The sequence below is a fragment of the Hippocampus zosterae genome, chromosome 2 (assembly GCF_025434085.1).
Source record: "Hippocampus zosterae strain Florida chromosome 2, ASM2543408v3, whole genome shotgun sequence".
Taxonomy (NCBI): Eukaryota; Metazoa; Chordata; class Actinopteri; order Syngnathiformes; family Syngnathidae; genus Hippocampus; species Hippocampus zosterae.
Window position 1 is genome coordinate 35,258,626 of NC_067452.1, and position 17,649 is coordinate 35,276,274.

Sequence of the window (17,649 nt, forward strand, 5' to 3'; positions counted from 1 at the left end):
TCAGGTTTTTGTACGATGGACAATGAGTACTCCCATTGACTTTGACTTGTTGCATTGTAATGTGTGTATTTCAACTAACAATTCAAATATAGTAGTCAGCTTTCATAAACACAATTTACACAGATTCATTTTTACAATGTATGGCAGTCCTTGTGTAGAACCTCATCCCGCTAAAACGGGTTCTCCTTCTCTTTGCACTGGTTGTGCACTATGCATTGTTGTGCACTATGCATTTTGTGATATTTATGATATGATGCATGGTTAATGATGTAACTTAATATAAAAGCTCTTCTGTGAAACATATGTACAAGAGTAGAGGAGACAATCTTTGTAATGTATAAACGACTTAATTATAGTTTGTTGTATCTGTTAAATTGCTTCATGACAGCACTTTATACGCAGCGATGGCTGTTTGAAAGTGCTCTATAAATTATTTTGTATCGTATGTTATCTATTGTTTTTCTATACCCAAAATCTAATAAAGAAGTGCCCTTGGGTGTATTCAATGTGTCATGTGACAATCACTCTACGATATATGATTATCTCGAGTTGTCAACAAACGACAGTAAGTTTTTTAAAAAAAATGTGTGTGACAGAAAGTAATGAGATGCCAAGATCAAGATGGCAATGTCGAGCAACTTTGCCCTCTAGTGGTTGTAAACGGTTACGACATGACAGCACGATCTTCCAGTACTGTAATAGATAAAATAGAAATAGTCCCTAAAAAGCGGGAAAATGTTTTCTTGATGTGTCAAAACAATAAATTCCTGTATTTATAAATAATACTTCTTGTAACCTTCCATCTCAAATTTGCTCAGATATCTTGGCATTTTCTCAGCCAGCTTTGTGATGCTGTATGCCTATGAATGTCTTTCATTTCATAACCGTGCATTATCAAAAGTTAATAGCTTGAATTTATTGACCTGTAGGGTCATTTAAATTTGAAGTTTGGTCCAAATTTTTGACTGGCACTTAAATAAAATCCGTCGGGGAGTTCTACGTATTTGTATTTCATGCGATGTTGTGGGTTGCCAGAAACGTGTTAACCCTTCCCATAGGTTGATGCAATAACCGCCGTAACTGTATCCAAACCTTTATTTCGTTCCTTTTTTTATCTTTAACCATTATTTTTTAAAGTGAATATGTTAAAAGTCAAAGCAAATAAAGCATAATTGAGGTTGAAATGGTGCATTTTCGTGGCTGGAGTAGCAGAAGCTGGCAACACAGTAGAAGCGGAACACACGCTGGAGCTCAATTCCGGCTTTCTCTTGGTGTCGGACAGCGAACGTGACAGCGTGGAGAGATGGTACTCGACTTGGACCTCTTTCGGACAGACAAAGGCGGTGATCCTGAACTTATCCGTGAGGGTCAAAGGAAACGCTTTAAGGATGTTACGCTCGTCGACAAGCTGGTCGCTGCGGATACAGAATGGAGAAAGTGTAAGACGCTCCCTCCTCATTCAGTCACAGGAGAGAATGCTAACATCGCAGCCACTGATGCTAACATCAGTGTAACGCCGTTAACGATTTCACTGATTTTAATATTGTCTCTACCGTCTGCCCTTTAGTTGCGTGTTTTAAACACGTGAAACGAACCGATAATTTAAGGACATTGCCACTGTTCGGCATCAAAATGCACACGGATACGGTTAAAAAAGTAATGTTTTATCCATATGTAGTTTGTTTCTACCCAGACCAACGCCGCAGTGGCTTTCGCGTTCACCTGCAGTGCAGGTCTCAGTGCATTCAATATTTTTCAATTAAACTTTTTACAATGGGCGTGGTTAACTTTCCCCGAATTTACCGTGTTGTTCTCATTTCAAACCTCAAACGAGTCTCTTTAACTTAGCCTTGACAGATCGCGTTTTTCACGAGGGTTTGGTGAGATGTGTCAAGTCTGGATATGCTACCTCGCTATGGGGCTAATGTTAGCGTCACTCAGCCAGGAAAGTAAGCCAAAAAAGGCAATAGTTTTTGGTTAACTGTGTGAATGTCGAAAATGGGCACCTGCACACACAAACACCACTGTCGTTTTAATTAAATACCTAGTTATGTGGGATGCATGACGTTGAGTTGGTTTAGCTTGGCCGGCTAAGAACGTGCAATCTGACGCAATACCGACTGTTCGTTTGACAACCTCGCCCAGCTGGTTGACTCCACCACGCGTGTCATTGTGACCCACACTGCAGATACAGTACACAATTTTATTTGTTGCTTTGATTTCTTGTGCACACTGCACTATACAGTATTATGATTGTCCGAGTTCACCTGCAAAGAAATTGCCATGAGTGCTGTCCATGACAAATATTCTCATAATGCATCGCTCACTGTCTTACACAGGCCGCTTCACTGCAGACAACCTCAACAAAGCAAAAAACCTTTGCAGCAAAAGCATTGGCGAGAAAATGAAGGTATCGGCTTGACCTTTACAAAAAGGAGTGTCGAATTATTTATTTTTGTTTGTTAACCTTTGACCCATCATGTCATTGAAGAGGAAAGAACCAGTTGGGGAAGATGAGTCAATCCCTGAAGCGGCGCAGAATCTGGAGGCGCTCACGGCAGATATACTCTCGGTATGTGGTACTTGAGTGATTACATGTTTGCACTTGTACGAAATAGAGAAATGCCCCCCCCCAAATCTCAATTTAAAACAGTCCCCAGGAGTTGTCGTAAAAGGTCTCTGACAGTCTTTCATAAAACTTCAACAACAAGCTACAAATTATTTGTTGATTTGAGTTGTGGATGCATGCATGTGGTGCATGAAGCGGACACATTCGCTAACGCTCATCCAGACACTGCAGATGGGTTTACGTTTTTGGCATTGGTTTGATAATCCAGAGAGCCAACAATTTGCATACAAGTCATGAAAAATCAAGTTTCCATAACTTGTCCCCTTTAAGAGTTTTTATAAGTAATTAATCTGTATATTTTAATTGTGGCTTCCTTCCTTCCTTCCTTCCTTCCTTCCTTCCCACCCTCCTTCCTTCCTTTCTTTCCCTCCCTCTCTGTGTAGGCCCTAACAGTGACCCAAATCAAGAAAGTGCGTGTTCTGGTGGATGAGGCCATGCTAAAAACTGATAGTGAACGGTTAAAGCTGGAGGGGGAACGCTTCTCATACCTGAGGGAGATTGGAAATCTTCTGCACCCATCTGTGCCCATCAGCAACGATGAGGTGGGTGTCTGAATTCAAGAATTCCCCCCGGAAGTTGGAGTACCAGAGTATTGTCAAACACGCATGCATTTACTGCAAACACTTTCAGACTTGTACAGTTGAATCCTCATGGAGAGAATTAAAGTACACTTTTGGTGCCCATTTTTAAAAAAAAGTCTGTTACACAGAAACACACACGCAAATGTTCGTTAGTAATCCCATCTTGGTGTCTGTTGCTATTTTTGTAGGATGCAGACAATAAGGTGGAGCGTATATGGGGTGACTGCAGTGTCCAGAAGAAGTACTCGCATGTTGACCTGGTGGTCATGATTGACGGCTTTGAGGGGGAGAAGGGGGCCGTCGTGGCTGGGAGTCGAGGCTACTTCCTGAAGGTGAACTCGTGGAGCATGTCCACAAACGCTCGCCGACCTTTCCTGTCTTTTACCTTCCTTACGCTTCGACTCTCTTGTTATTCAGGGCCCGCTGGTGTTCCTTGAACAGGCTCTAATCAACTACGCCATGAGGATCTTGCACAACAAGAACTACACCATGCTTTACACGCCCTTCTTTATGAGGAAAGAAGTCATGCAGGAAGTGGCCCAGCTCAGCCAATTTGATGACGAGCTTTACAAGGTAAATCATCTCAAAAGCGAGAGTAATACGTAAATAAGTATATAAGATACGTGGGACGAATAAAGGATATCTTATCTTATCTTATCTTATCTTAAAAGGTGTTTCTGAAAAATGTTAACCGAGACACATTTATCCCTTTCATCTTTTTCACAAAGCAAAACATAGACCCAATGCGAAAGTCTGAAATTGTGAGTTTTTGTAGTGTATTGTTGAACGGGAATTGTCCAGTATTATTTTTTGTTTTTGTTTTTTTGCACTAATAACCCATAAAGTCCACAACATCTTGGCCACACTGATAATTACAGAATGCTGACTTCTGCTTTTTTTTTTTCAAAGCTTCATAGTCATTTTAGTCCACATTTACAGAAAACAATTCAACAATAAGCAAAAACAATGAAGCCATTCGCATTATCCACCGTTAATGTACAAACGTGTTATTTTGAGTGGCACTAATTTGTTGAAAATAACAAAATGACAAAGAAGAAAACCGGGTGCGGCGTTTCCCCAAAAGAGGATTATTGCTACTTTTGAAGTATGGTTCTTAAATATATAGCTGGAATGAATAAGATGTACTATTACCCTGCAAGGGAAGTTAGCATTTTGTTACTGATCAATCACCACTGTAATTATGTTTCTGCATGCTGGCCCGCGGCAATTTTTGTCTTGAGTTTGAGTCGTTTACCTCCTGTGTAGGTCATCGGTAAAGGCAGCGAGCGAGCAGACGACAACTCCATCGACGAGAAGTACCTCATCGCCACTTCCGAGCAGCCCATCGCGGCATTCTTGAGGGAAGAGTGGCTCAAACCCGAGGACCTCCCCATACGCTACGGCGGCTTCTCCACCTGCTTCAGACAGGAAGTGGGCTCTCACGGCCGAGACACACGTGGCATCTTCAGGGTGCATCAGTTTGAGAAGGTTGGCCTTGTCAGACCAAGATGGTTTTCTGATCCGTTTAAAGTGGCACTGAAATGTTTTCTGCCCCCACCCCACACCCCCCTCTTAGATTGAGCAATTTGTCTATGCATCACCGCACGACGGAAAATCGTGGGAGATGTTTGATGAAATGATCGGGACCGCAGAGGAATTTTACCAGTCTCTCGGGATTCCATATCGCATCGTCAACATCGTCTCCGGTATGTCTGACCTCTTATCTACCCCATCTGTTGCCATTTCAAAACGCACAATAGATTGTTTTCCCCAGGAAACCCCATCGATTAACATGTAGTTTGTCCACAGATCCTTAACAAAAAAAAAACGCTTCCATTAGATTTTCCACAATTAATTCTTAAAAGTCACTAAAGAATGATATTCTTAAAATACCTTCACGCTGACAAAGGTCTTAAAATGCCTCTCGTTGTCCAATCGTGTTGATCTAGCTGACAAGAAAAAAAAAAAATTGAAATAACGCGTGGATTGCATGAAATCATGCAAATAGAAATCTTAAAATAATGGAGTGTAACTCCGAGTCTATTTAACGACTAAGACATTTTACATTTCATCAAAGTACAGTGGTTAGTTTGTCAACTCAGGAGGTTTATTTCAAGAATCAAGTACAACTTTATTGTCAAATGTACATACTGCACAGATGAAATTTCCTCCCTCTTAACCCTTGGGTCCTTCAAATTAAAAAAAAAACCTAAGTTACGCATTTTACAATTTTTGTAATGATGTATTTTGTGTTATACAAACATTCTTTTTTCTTTCAAACACTCAAAATGTTCAGAGGCATCTGTGCTATCCATACATATATAGTTTTTATTAGTTCTTTGAGATCTTTTATTCTTTATTTTTTGCAAAAGGGAAAAAAAATTGTGTCTGGAGGTCCCAACCAAGCCCTACTAACAATCCCGACCGGACGTGTTCATGTAAAATGCATTGGTTTGATTGACATAAAAATCGCGTGAAATGCATGTTTACACATTAGGTTTACGATGCATTCAAAAATATGAATTATAATGGGTCTCTATGGTGCAAAATATGTAAATTGTGAAGATTACGGAATCAAAACCTTTTTTATTATTGCTGCAATGCCTGAGAATTATCAGCCGGTGACGTCATGAAATTTAGGCCATTTTAGAACCCCCCCCCCCCCATACGTTTCAGCTCTCGTGTTTTTCCAAATGCCTTTGCCTTTGATTCAAAGACATAATTTTACATTTATCGCAAGCGGTGGACTACGAGGGTTAAACGGACAACAAGAGGAGCCACTGCGGGTCCCCGTGCCGCCATCAAAAGAACACTTAACATTTGTTCCGTGACCGAACTTGGAACACATATTCTTGTATCTCGAATCAATATTCTCCATTGAAATGAATTCAAAATGTCATTAATTCTCTCCACCCTACAGAAAAGCCGCCACAATTTTAATTGCTAAGTAGGGGCAGTCAGAAGTCTCAGGATACCAATGGAGTAACATTTTATTATCGCCTATTAGAAGAAACAAGACCATTACTGTCACCAGAAAAATGTCACAGTGTCGCTAGGTCGGCAGCACTGAAAAGGGAAGTCCTTGCTCTTAATTGCTTGTACAGCCCACACACAAACCGGCTGTAGAAATAAAAGAAACCAAAAGAAAGAAGGTGAAACGAAACTAATCACTTGTTGCCATTAATGACAAACCAGATCCACAGCAACGTGGTATTATGTACACATACATTGGCAGGAACACATCCCATTACCTTTTTGCAGCGAAATAGCAATTTTCCATCGACCAATCAGTGAAAAGATGACTACCAGGAGAACGAGGCCACTTTGTTGAGAAATCCTGGCAATGAAGACAACTCGCAAGCGCTCGTTGGTTATTTTTAACAGAGAGAAACTGATGGCCTTGAAGGATGTGCTCCTCAGTCGTTTGAATTCAAGTGAACTCTCATCTCATTCATCTTCAGGTGCCCTCAATCACGCCGCCAGTAAAAAGTTGGATCTGGAGGCCTGGTTCCCGGGATCCGGGGCTTTCCGTGAGCTGGTCTCCTGCTCCAATTGCACCGATTACCAGGCCAGACGCTTGCGTATCCGCTACGGACAGACCAAAAAAATGATGGACAAGGTGGGCAGTGCAGCAATCGATACATTTTGGTCATTGTAAGTGTTTAATGACCCTGAGTATCAGTGAGGTCACGATGAAGGAAGTGAGACATCATGCGTTACACTACTTGACAGCACCCCTTAGAGCAGGGGTGGGCAAACTTTTTGGCTCGGGGGGCCGTATTGACTTTTAAAATTTGACAGAAGGGCCAGGTCAGCATGAGCTATGGTACAAAAAAAATGCATTTGTTGACAGTCCATGTCAAACATCAACCGAACAAAAGCATGAAAGTACTGTTTTAATATACTTTTTTAAATGACAACAGTGTTGTTGATGACCTATTTTAGCCTGTGCATTGCTGCAGATGGGTTGTGATCAGACCAGTAGAAGTAGAGCGATACAGAGGTCCAAGGTGGTCGAAAAGATCCCCCCCCCCTCCCCGTGTTCTGCAACTTCAAGTCAATGCGCCACCTGGCTGTGAAATGCCTGTCATTACAAGTCCAATTGAAATGAATGCAATCATTCACATCGAACCTTAATTGTGGACCAACCTTCGGCGGGCCGGATTAAAAAGACCAATGGGCCGGAATCGGCCCGCGTGCCGTAGTTTGCCCACCACTGTCTTAGACGGTGCAATTCCAGGCCCCACTTTGTTTCTGTGACCATTTTGAAGAAGAAAATAACAAATGTAATCTTATGCATCCATGGGTTCCTAACCATCGATGCTTGGGGGACGCTTTGGGTTTGACTTCAAAAAGCTTTACAACATCATACTTCTCGGTTTTCTCAACAAAAGATTCTTTTGTTACAGTTGACCGACATATTTGTAGGAGTCTGAATTTACAACTATGATTCTCGTCATCGGCTTTTTTTCCCAACACAGCACTTAATTTTCATTGCGGAAAGACATCAAATTTGCAAATGTGCCGGTCGTTGCACAAGGAAACTTATTTTTGGAAACACCCTCATCTCTGGCTGTACTCTGAAGACACTCCCTGTTTTTCCTGTTTCCAGGCAGAGTTTGTTCACATGCTTAACGCCACCATGTGTGCCACAACACGCGTGATGTGCGCCATCCTGGAGAATTACCAAACAGAAGAGGGCATCCTTGTTCCAGAGAAGCTCAGGGAATTCATGCCACCTGGTAAATTGAGTGACCGTGCTGAAAGCTGTTAAGATCAAGAACACGAGCATGACATTTTGTTGAATCCGTGTGCAGATGTGGCGGCCGGAGGAGACTTTTAGTTACGTCACTTAAATTTCCATTTTTTGTAGGGCTGGGAACTTGATGAAATGTTTTGACAGACTCGACCCGAGCTTTGTTTACCTCTCGTCGCTGTCCTGTGAAAAATACATGATGTCCGTTTGTGCCATTTGAAACCATTTTTACATTCATGGAAACATTTAAAAGGTGACAAAATTGGACTTACGTATTTTCACACAACAGTGATGATTTGTAAAACCTGCCATTTTCCAGGTACTATAAAAACCTTGCAAATTTCAGGCTGTTGAGGCTTTTTTTTTCCCCTCCCCAAGAAAAGCACATTTTTGTGTAGTGCATGCAAACTTGGCTCACCACTAGTATGCTTGTATGCCAAGTGACACCTCATGAGGCAAGTATCTTGGAGGGAATGCCAATGATGATTCCATTTGGGTTGAAGAATATGTTTTGGATTAAAATCGTGAAAAGAGGTGGATACATGCAAGGTGGTCCTGAATCTTCACTGTTTGGCATTGGCATTCGTCGTTTCATACTCTTTTTTATTTTTTTAGGTACCAGTTCAGGGTGTACTCAAGTATTTTTGCCATTTGTAGCAGGCTTCAATCTTTGTCTCCTGCGAAAAGTGTCGATACACCGCACAGGAGGAGGGTGACCAAATATCCTGTTTTGTGCTTGCTTTGTAATACCAGATTTGTCCACTTGTCTGTGCTGTTTATCAAGGTATGACCGAAATCATCAAGTTTGTCAAACCGGCGCCCATCGACCAGGAGATGTCCAAAAAGGCAAAGAAACAGAAGAACAAGCAGGCGGGAGATCAGAGCCTCCCCGACGCCATGGAGCAGATGTCGGTCAACAACTCCTAGATGCGCAAATGATTAAAAGCCATGAAATTGGAACACCGAATTCTTTTGGAGAGGGAAGAAAACAAATGCCGGCAGTTTTAAATGATAAATGTTGGTTCTCCGCAATGCTTTTGTTGGCTCCATTCTAACAGTCTGTCCCAGAAATGACACAGAGAGAGTTCATGTGCAATTTTCGGCTGTCATAGAACCCATCTCATAAAATGGCTCACTCACATTCCGAGCCCAACATAAACAAGATCACTGTAATTTCAGACTTTTTTGTTTGTTAGTTTGCTCGTGCTTTGAAACGCAGGGGACCACTGTAGTTTAGTACTTCTGTAAATCTGTCCTCAAAAGTTCATTTACGGCCAAACACAATTTGGGAAAGAAAAAAAAGAATCCTCCAAAGGTTGGCGCATGTTCGAAAGCTGTCACAACTAAATTTGTGGTAAATTTGTATCTTGATGATTTCTGATGTGTCAACTTTAATTGAGGCTCTGAATTCTCCTCATATTGCCTTTTCCCTCTTGTTTCATCATGTCACTGTTAGAACTTAAGACAGCCTGTATCAAGAGACTCACCGAGTGGCTCTGACTGTAAGCATGTTAAATCCGGGTCATATGGAAGTTTTTTTTGGTTTTGTTCTTTTGTCTGTCCTAAAAATACCTTTCCCATTTAAATTCCTGCGCAGTTTTCATTTGCAACTGGTCACCAAGGAAATCTGATAACAGATAATAAGGAAGACGCAAGTTATTCATTAACTCCAGCAGACTTTAGTCCCGTCCACTAAAGGAAGTTGCTGTCAAAACGGAAAGCTGAAGTTACATTTCTATTTCCATTACTGATATATACGTTGTGTGTGTATAAGAGCTGTTGCCCACTTGGCCGAATCTTCTCGCAGCAACGATGAGTGACACAGAGGATGACAATGAGATCTCTTTTACAGTGAAGGTAAGTATTCTCGACCGATTCTTGGGTGTGACAATTCAGCAAATCGGAGAATAATGTACATACGATCTCAATCAAAAGATCTCAGTGCGGTGAATTACTGCGATATAACAATCCTGGTTTATGCATCACCCGATGTGGTTGTGTACACTAGTTTCTCGGCCGAGTGGAGGTGGTCCGCCATAACGGACTAAATATCCTGGAGGAAGCTGCTCAGAGTCTCAAGGTAAAATATAGCTGCACTCTTTCCATGGTGTCTCACAAAGTACACCTGAGATCCAATACACGTGAATCCAAACGTCAGTTTGTTTTGATTGACGCTGTCAAATGAGCTTGCTGATGAGCTGTTCATTTGAATCAGGTTTGTTTGGAGGAGTGAGACTTTGCGTACATGCTGGATGGGGTCCCTGGAGGACCATAGTTGGTCACCCCTGATAAGATAAGATATCCTTTATTCGTCCCACACTGGGGAAATTTACAGCCTCCAGCAGCAAGAATGTATGTAGAAAGAAGAAAGAAAAAAACAACAAACATCTTTCAATTAAATGCAATATGAACACAAAATAGATAAATCGCAGTACTATTTACAATTTTCCTTCACATCATTTAATTATTATTATTATCATGATTGTTATTTTTTATTCATCAGCCTGACAGCAGTCGGTAGGAACGAGCGTCGGTATCTCTCCTTCTTGCAGCGCGGGTGTAACAGTCTCTGGCTGAAGGAGCTACCGGGCTGGAGGGGGAGGGTGATGCAGAGTATTCAGTTAATTTAGCATGAATGTATTGGAATGGGCAGCCCAGTGGGCCCACATCCCCCAAAGGCTAGTTAAAATCTCTTTAATTGGTAAACCGATTAATTGGAAATTTAAAAATATATATGGCAGCCCGGTAGTCCAGTGGTTAGCGCATTGACCTCACGGTGCAGTGGTACCGGGTTCAATTCCAGCTCTGGCCTCCCTGTGTGGAGTCTTCATGTTCTCCCCGGGCCTGCGTTGGTTTTCGCTGGGTACTCCGGTTTCCTCCCAAATTCCAAAAACATGCATGGGAGGTTGATTGAACACTCTAAATTGTCCCTAGGTGTGAGTGTGAGTGCGAATGGTTGTTCGTCTCTGTGTGCCCTGCGATTGGCTGGCAACCGGTTCAGGGTGTCCCCAAAGACAGCTGGGATATGTCCCAACACCCCCGTGACCTTTGTAAGGATAAGCGGATCGGAAAATGGATGGATGAATGTATTTGGAATGTAGGAGTAAATCAGAGGATGCACATGCAAACTCCCCATCGGGAGATTGCAGCCGACCTCGCGCAAAATAGTTGAACGATTCATTTTCATGATGTGATTACCAATATAGAGTATATATATTTTTTTCATTCATTCATTCATCTTCCGAGCCGCTTGATCCTCACTAGGGTTGCGGGGGGTGCTGGAGCCTATCCCAGCTGTCTTCGGGCAGTAGGCGGGGGACACCCTGAATCGGTTGCCAGCCAATCGCAGGGCACACAGAGACGAACAACCACCCACGCTCACACTCACATCTAGGGACAATTTAGAGCGTTCAAATAGCCTGCCACGCATGTCTATGGAATGTGGGAGGAAACCGGAGCACCCGGAGAAAACCAACGCAGGCCCGGGGAGAACATGCAAACTCCACACAGGGAGGCCGGAGCTGGAATCGAACCCGGTACCTCTGCACTGTGAAGCCAACGTGCTAACCACTGGACTACCGGGCCGCCATATAGATTTTTAAATTTCCAATTAATCGGTTTACCAATTAAAGAGATTTTAACTAGCCTTTGGGGGATGTGGGTCTCCTGTTACAAGTTGTTGAAACTTTAAAATACATGTCAACCTCAAGGCTGGCCACCAGACCACCTTTTAAAATGGATTGAAAAGTACAACAAAAGTTTTTACGAGCTTAGGATTTCAAAACCAGTTATCCATCAACTTGTTTTATAGGCCTATATGTGATCATATGAGGTAAAATCTTACATTTATTAGGGTTCACCATCCAAGGGAAACCATAACTACGATGGAGCCTGTGACAAAAATTTGTTTCAAACGTCAAATGAAAGAATGCATGGGGTTGGACACTACCTGGCTTCCGGGCCATATTTCCCCTAGGTGGAAAAGCGACATTTTATAAAAAGGTTTCTCACATTGGATCTCATTCGAAGGTGTACATAATGTTGTGATAAACACCGTTTAAAGCTGTCCCCTGTTATTCACAAGACGCCGGACCCACACGCTTCAGAAAAGGCTGGAAAGAAGAGCAAAGTCCATCTCTTTGTGTCTCTGAGCGGCATTGACATCTTGGAAAACAAAACCAAGGTGCACAACACCCCCCAAAAACAAAACCAAGACCTTCAAACATCCTCGTCTGACACAAACTTTGTCCTCCCGTCAGTTTCTGCTGTACACCTGCCCCCTCCCCACTATTTCCTTCTGCGCCGTCTTGCCCTTGTCGCCCAAAGTGTTCGGCTTTGTGGCCAAACACCCAGCGGTCGACATGTACCATTGCTACTTGTTCAAGAGCGAGACTTTGGTGAGCATGCGTACATTTCACACCAACTATACGTCGGCCTATCGGCACGACTCCCAATTTCCAAAACTTGTTCCCAGTCGTACGTGCTGGTCTCGGCCATCGGCGACGTCTTCCGAGCCGCGAAAAAAGAAGAGAGCGTCAGGGGCAGTCGAGATCTGATCGTGGAGGCACTCCGGCACAAGGTCGGCAGCCGCGCGGCTATAATGATGATACGATCTACCGTATGTCCAATAGTCTACAACATGATCACTGTTTTGTCACTTTCAGAACAAAATGCTACAAAAGGAGAATTCCGAGCTCAAGAGGAGGCTTGCGGACAAGAACAACCAACAATAAAAAGATGAGATTGGAGTGTTTCTGCGCCTGCATGTAACTAACTATACAGTATATAAATAGCGAGGGAACACAGTGATTTTGCGGTTCATTTATTGCGGCTTCGGTGCATCGCAGATGTTTTCAAACATATTCATAAATAAAAAAACATTTTTTTTTAAGTCTGCAAAAAGCAGGTCTCTTCCATCCTTAATTGTCTAATCATCCTTAATTGACTAATCATAAACACGTCTGCTGCACGCAGCGGGATCGCTGGCGTGTGTGTGTGTGTGTGTGTGTGTGTGTGTGTGTGTGTGTGCGTGCGTGTGTGTGTGTGGCTCTGCTCAAGCGCAATAATTGGTCGCTACTTCGCGGATTTTCGTTTATTGCGGGTGGTTTTGGTCTCCATGAAGTGCGATAAACGAGGGATTACTGTATAGCCTACCAACAAAACGAACCGGCCTCCTTGTTTATTTGAAAGTTAACGATGTCGAGTCATTGTAAAATGAACCAACAAAACAAGAACAGGAAAACACAAATTCATAAACGTATGGCAACTGTCAGAATGTTGTTATTGGGATCACCGTTTTTCATAGTTGAATCCATATGAAAACGCAGTTAAAAAAAAAAAAGCATCACAGAAACAACTGTACACAAATAACTTGGAGACATCTGGGAAAATAACGTCGCTGACACTCTTGTCCGTGCTTGGCTGCTGAAATATTGAAGTCTGTTTTCTACCAATCTTTGTACGTTACTCGCTAGCTTTTTGTTCGTTGTTTTTAAACTTTTGATAGTCTGCTTTATGCTGCACAGGGAGTTTGAAAGTGCAGTTTTTTCTCTCTCTCTCTCTCTCTCTCTCTCTCTCTCTCTCTCTCTCTGCAGCATCATCACATCATTCTGGACACGACGAGTCTTGACCTGACTTTTAAGATCAACTTCTTCCCGTCCTTTCCATGATGACTGAGCAGGCTGACCTCGGCACTCTATTTCCGTCTTTTGTACGCACCATCTTTCTTTTGACCTTTAACAAACATTTACAGTTTTAGATGTTTGATGACTGACGATCTGGTTCAGGGTTTCCCCCGCCTACTGCCCAAAAGACAGCTGGGACGGGCTCCAGTATGCCTCGCGACTCTTGTGAGTGTAAAGCGGATCAGAAAATAAATGGATGGATGGATGGATCAATAAACCCCATAGCTTCTATGTAATGAAAATGTTAAAAATAATTTGTTCAATACACACTACCAAAAATCCCACGATGGTACAATGTGAGAAATGAACAGACAGCCCTCATTTGTTCCCAAATAGTCTGTGAGTGAACGCTAAAATAATTTGAGTGCAATTGTCGTACCCTAGTGGAGAGCCGGTGAATTACAATTTTGTCAACTTTATGACGAAAAACGTAAATGAAAAAAAATCCTCAATTTCCCCCAAATTAAAGTTTCCAAATTATAAGATTCCCATCAGAAGTAACTACAGTCGCGTATGAATTCAGTGGAAGACTATACATACAAGGGCGGCCCGGTAGTCTAGTGGTTAGCACGTGGTCTTCACAGTGCAGAGGTACCGGGTTCGATTCCAGCTCCGGCCTCCCTGTGTGGAGTTTGCATGTTCTCCCCGGGTCTGCGTGGGTTTTCTCCGGGTGCTCCGGTTTCCTCCCACATTCCAAAAAAACAAGCGTGGCAGGCTGATTGAACACTCTAAATTGTCCCTAGGTGTGAGTGTGGGCGTGGATGGTTGTTCGTCTCTGTGTGCCCTGCGATTGGCTGGCAACCGATTCAGGGTGTCCCCCGCCTACTGCCCGGAGACAGCTGGGATGGGCTCCAGCACCCCCCGCGACCCTAATGAGGATCAAGCGGTTAGGAAGATGAATGAATGAATGAATGACTATACATACAAACCTACTGTATGAAATATACATCATTTTATTCATTTCCCTAACTGCATACAGTAAAAATGCAGTTTTTTTTGTTCATATGTTAATGTTGCATCGTACCCATAAATTGGACAGAGACAAAACATGAGAAAAAGACCAGTGAGATATAAGACTGTTAGTCTTGTTATACTTCATGAGGCCTCATTATAGACAACCCACCCTGTATTTTTGTTTTGTTTTTAGCCCAACAAATAGGCTGTCAAGCCTCACACAATGAGAGCCACATCAATGCCTAACCAACCAAAACACATTTGCAACTCTGGCACTGAAATTTCCATCATCGGGGTGAATAAATGGATTTGTTTCTGTTTACACCGCCACCCCCCTTTTGCGCTCTTTTTCCATATTTGGATGTTTCCCTCTGACCTATTCCTCACTCTGTTGTTCCACCTTTTCCTCATTTCGCCATCTTCCAGAAATAAGCCATTAAATCTTTGTTCATCCAAACGACATACTGAGTGTAGACCGTTCCTGCCAAGTATGCTGAAAGACACTTTTGGACAATAAAATATTGTGGAAAATAACCCCCCCTCACACACACACACACACATACACACAATATATATCTTGTAAGTGCAAAATCGCAGTGTACAAGCGAGGAATCTTCACAGTTGATTAGAAATAGTTAATTTCACAGCATGTAAAATCAGGAGGGGGGGGGTGGAGTTGTAAACACTGAATTATGAGCTCACGTCTGCGAGCAGAACCTTTGAAAGAAAACTGAGGAGCTTGTAAAATTTAATGCTTTAGGGCGGGGGTGTCCAAACTTTTTGCCAAGGGGGCCAGATTTTATGTGGTAAAATGTCGGGGGGCCGACCTTGGCTGACATTCTTTACATTGAACAACAATATTGTTCAACAAATTTTAGTAAGCCAGTCTGTTTCACATTTCCATTTTTATTTTAATTTCAACAATCTTAAGAATTTATTTTGGTTCATTTGAAATATGACATATCAGTCAATATAAACACGGAGTGATGTCTTGTTAACTCGTGAGTGATGCCCTCTAGTGTCTAAATGCTATTACTCATTTAGTGAATGCTATTACTCATTTAGCCACTAGAGGGAAGCAGTACTCTATGAAACATCACTCACCAGTCTACGAGACCTCAGTCAATGCAACACGTGTTCCATTGCGCCCAACCTGCGGGCCAGACGGCACTGATTTTATGACGGGGGCCGAGGGCCGGATGAAATTCGACCGCGGGCCGGATTTGGCCCCCGGGCCGGACTTTGGACATGCCTGCTTTAGGGGGTCTACTAGTCTTCTCAGGGAAGGATTCGTTATCGGGGAAGGTCTCCTGGAAGGCTCTCTTGAGGCAAAAGGGCCTGTAATAACAAAGATGTGGAGGGTAGGGCGGGGGTGGGGGCGGAGTGTGGTCTTGTGGAGGTGCATGGAGAATTTTGCCTTTTAAGGGGGTCCGCTCTCTCTTGTTCAGGCCTTGTGAGCTCATGCGCAGCCATCACAACACTGAACAGATTAGTTTCAAAATAAGCAAGACGAGAGAAACGCGCGCGGCATTTTCAGTGCTCCTTACCGCACTCGTCGGGTCCCTTTTTCAGGTTGTCTCGGCTTGAACGGATCATATGTTGTTGACATACTTGGGCACAGAGAGTCTGAGGTTGAGTCAGAGGCGTGACGAGCATCCTATCAGCCGCCGTCACCGTTGCGGTTTTCTCGCTTGTTTTCCAGACAATACCAACAATGTGCTTTGGGACTGAGACGGCCGAGAGGGGAGGCCGCCAGCATCTGGGGGCAGGAAGCCCAAAGGAGATGAGATGAGGGAAGGTGGGGGGAGGGAGGGGGTGGGGGGGTAAGAACAGGGAGGTAATTGTGTGCGCATATATAAGAGTGAGGTAAGCGAGCTAAGCGGCAGAGGCAGGGCAGTTCAGGAGAGGGAAAAGGGAGGTGTGTTCTTGGGATGGGAAGGGTGGAAAAGAGTGAAGAAAGTCTCGATGGATACTGGGGAGTCGAAGGAATAAGGCAAGTAGGAAAGCGTGCGTGGGAAAAGTAGAATAATGGGTCCCCACGTGCCAGCATGGAGTTGAGTAAGAGTTGTTTTTAAAGTGTAATTTGAAAGGAAAAGGGGGGGGGGGTGAGCATATCCTCCCCTCTGTCCCTTTGAGCAAGTTGAGCCAGGCTGTACCAGAGCCAGGAAAAGGGGAAGGGCCTCCATCTCCTCTTTTTCCGACTGACAAAAACAGCTGAGCGGGAGCCCGATCTCGAGGCATTGCGGTGGACCGGGAAGACGGGGACGAGTGGTGGATAGCAGGTGGAGACATCCCTGACAGTCAGGACCCCCCCACCTCCCACCCCATCCACCTACATGGGTTGCGTCCTGAGCTCGGACTGGTGCGGGGAGGACGTGGTGCAAGCGGTGCCGGTGGTCAGGAACCCGTCCGTGAGGAGTCGCAGCCTGGAGAGGAGCGACAGTGGCACGATGAGGCTGATGAAGGTCAGTGTGGGAATGTGATCGGGGGTAGGGGGGGGGGGGGTGCTTACAATATAATATTTCAAAACGCCTGTTGTGAAATTGAAAACTTAATTATTCTTGACAAAAACAATGATGACATTGAATTGTCTGTGTGAGACTAAAACGTGTTCCACGATGACAGGAGCATGGGGGGCCTATGTGATGAAGTTGAAGACTAAATTATTTTGTGTTATTTTTTTTTTTTTATTAAGTGTTACTAAAATTTCTTCAAATTTTACAAAAAGTTAAAATTTTTTTTTTTTTATGGAATTTAATTTTCATTTTTGAGTTTACAGAAAAATGTGCGGGTTATACTCATCGAAGACAAAATGACATGCGACAAAATTGTCTTTGACAAAGATTTGTGGAGTGTATGTCATGTAATGTACAGTAGTTATGCAATTGAAGACAACGTTGACTTTACAACCCCCCCACCACCCAAAAAAACCCCACTCTTGGTCTCGGCTGTCCTCAACGTTTACAAAAACACACGTGATGGAATCATCTTTAAAAAGAAAAACGCACGCTGGCGTCATTCACTCATCATTGGATTTTAAATCAC

General features: G+C 43.3%; 3 protein-coding genes across 6 annotated transcripts in view; all 3 read left to right on the forward strand.

The window, feature by feature from the left end:
* Nucleotides 1-1,240: 1,240 nt before the first annotated feature.
* On the forward strand, nt 1,241-9,498 carry sars1 (seryl-tRNA synthetase 1). 2 transcript variants are annotated; one of them, XM_052051219.1, is made up of 11 exons: nt 1,241-1,439; nt 2,340-2,410; nt 2,492-2,572; nt 3,013-3,171; nt 3,399-3,542; nt 3,628-3,783; nt 4,477-4,698; nt 4,787-4,916; nt 6,672-6,829; nt 7,823-7,952; nt 8,751-9,498. In XM_052051219.1, the coding sequence occupies exons 1-11, from the start codon at nt 1,304-1,306 to the stop codon at nt 8,891-8,893; spliced, it is 1,530 nt and encodes a 509-aa protein (XP_051907179.1). In that variant the 5' UTR covers nt 1,241-1,303; the 3' UTR covers nt 8,894-9,498. The 2 variants fall into 2 exon arrangements, with proteins under 2 accessions (XP_051907179.1, XP_051907190.1); XM_052051230.1 differs by lacking the exon at nt 1,241-1,439 and adding an exon at nt 1,901-1,949.
* A 167-nt stretch (nt 9,499-9,665) lies between these two features.
* LOC127591609 (PTB domain-containing engulfment adapter protein 1-like) lies at nt 9,666-13,852 on the forward strand. The gene is made up of 7 exons (XM_052051874.1): nt 9,666-9,823; nt 9,975-10,046; nt 12,051-12,149; nt 12,226-12,363; nt 12,441-12,545; nt 12,631-12,732; nt 13,561-13,852. Exons 1-6 carry the CDS (start codon nt 9,779-9,781, stop codon nt 12,697-12,699), a joined length of 528 nt encoding a protein of 175 aa, XP_051907834.1. The 5' UTR covers nt 9,666-9,778; the 3' UTR covers nt 12,700-12,732; nt 13,561-13,852.
* A 2,606-nt stretch (nt 13,853-16,458) lies between these two features.
* The window catches only part of LOC127590950 (tensin-2-like), a 55,744-nt gene continuing 54,553 nt past the window's right edge, over nt 16,459-17,649 (forward strand). For all 3 annotated transcript variants that reach the window (XM_052050624.1, XM_052050642.1, XM_052050633.1), the window contains exon 1: nt 16,459-17,069. In XM_052050624.1, coding sequence (XP_051906584.1) covers nt 16,941-17,069 — 129 coding nt within the window. In that variant the 5' untranslated portion in view covers nt 16,459-16,940. The remainder of the gene's footprint in view (nt 17,070-17,649) is intronic.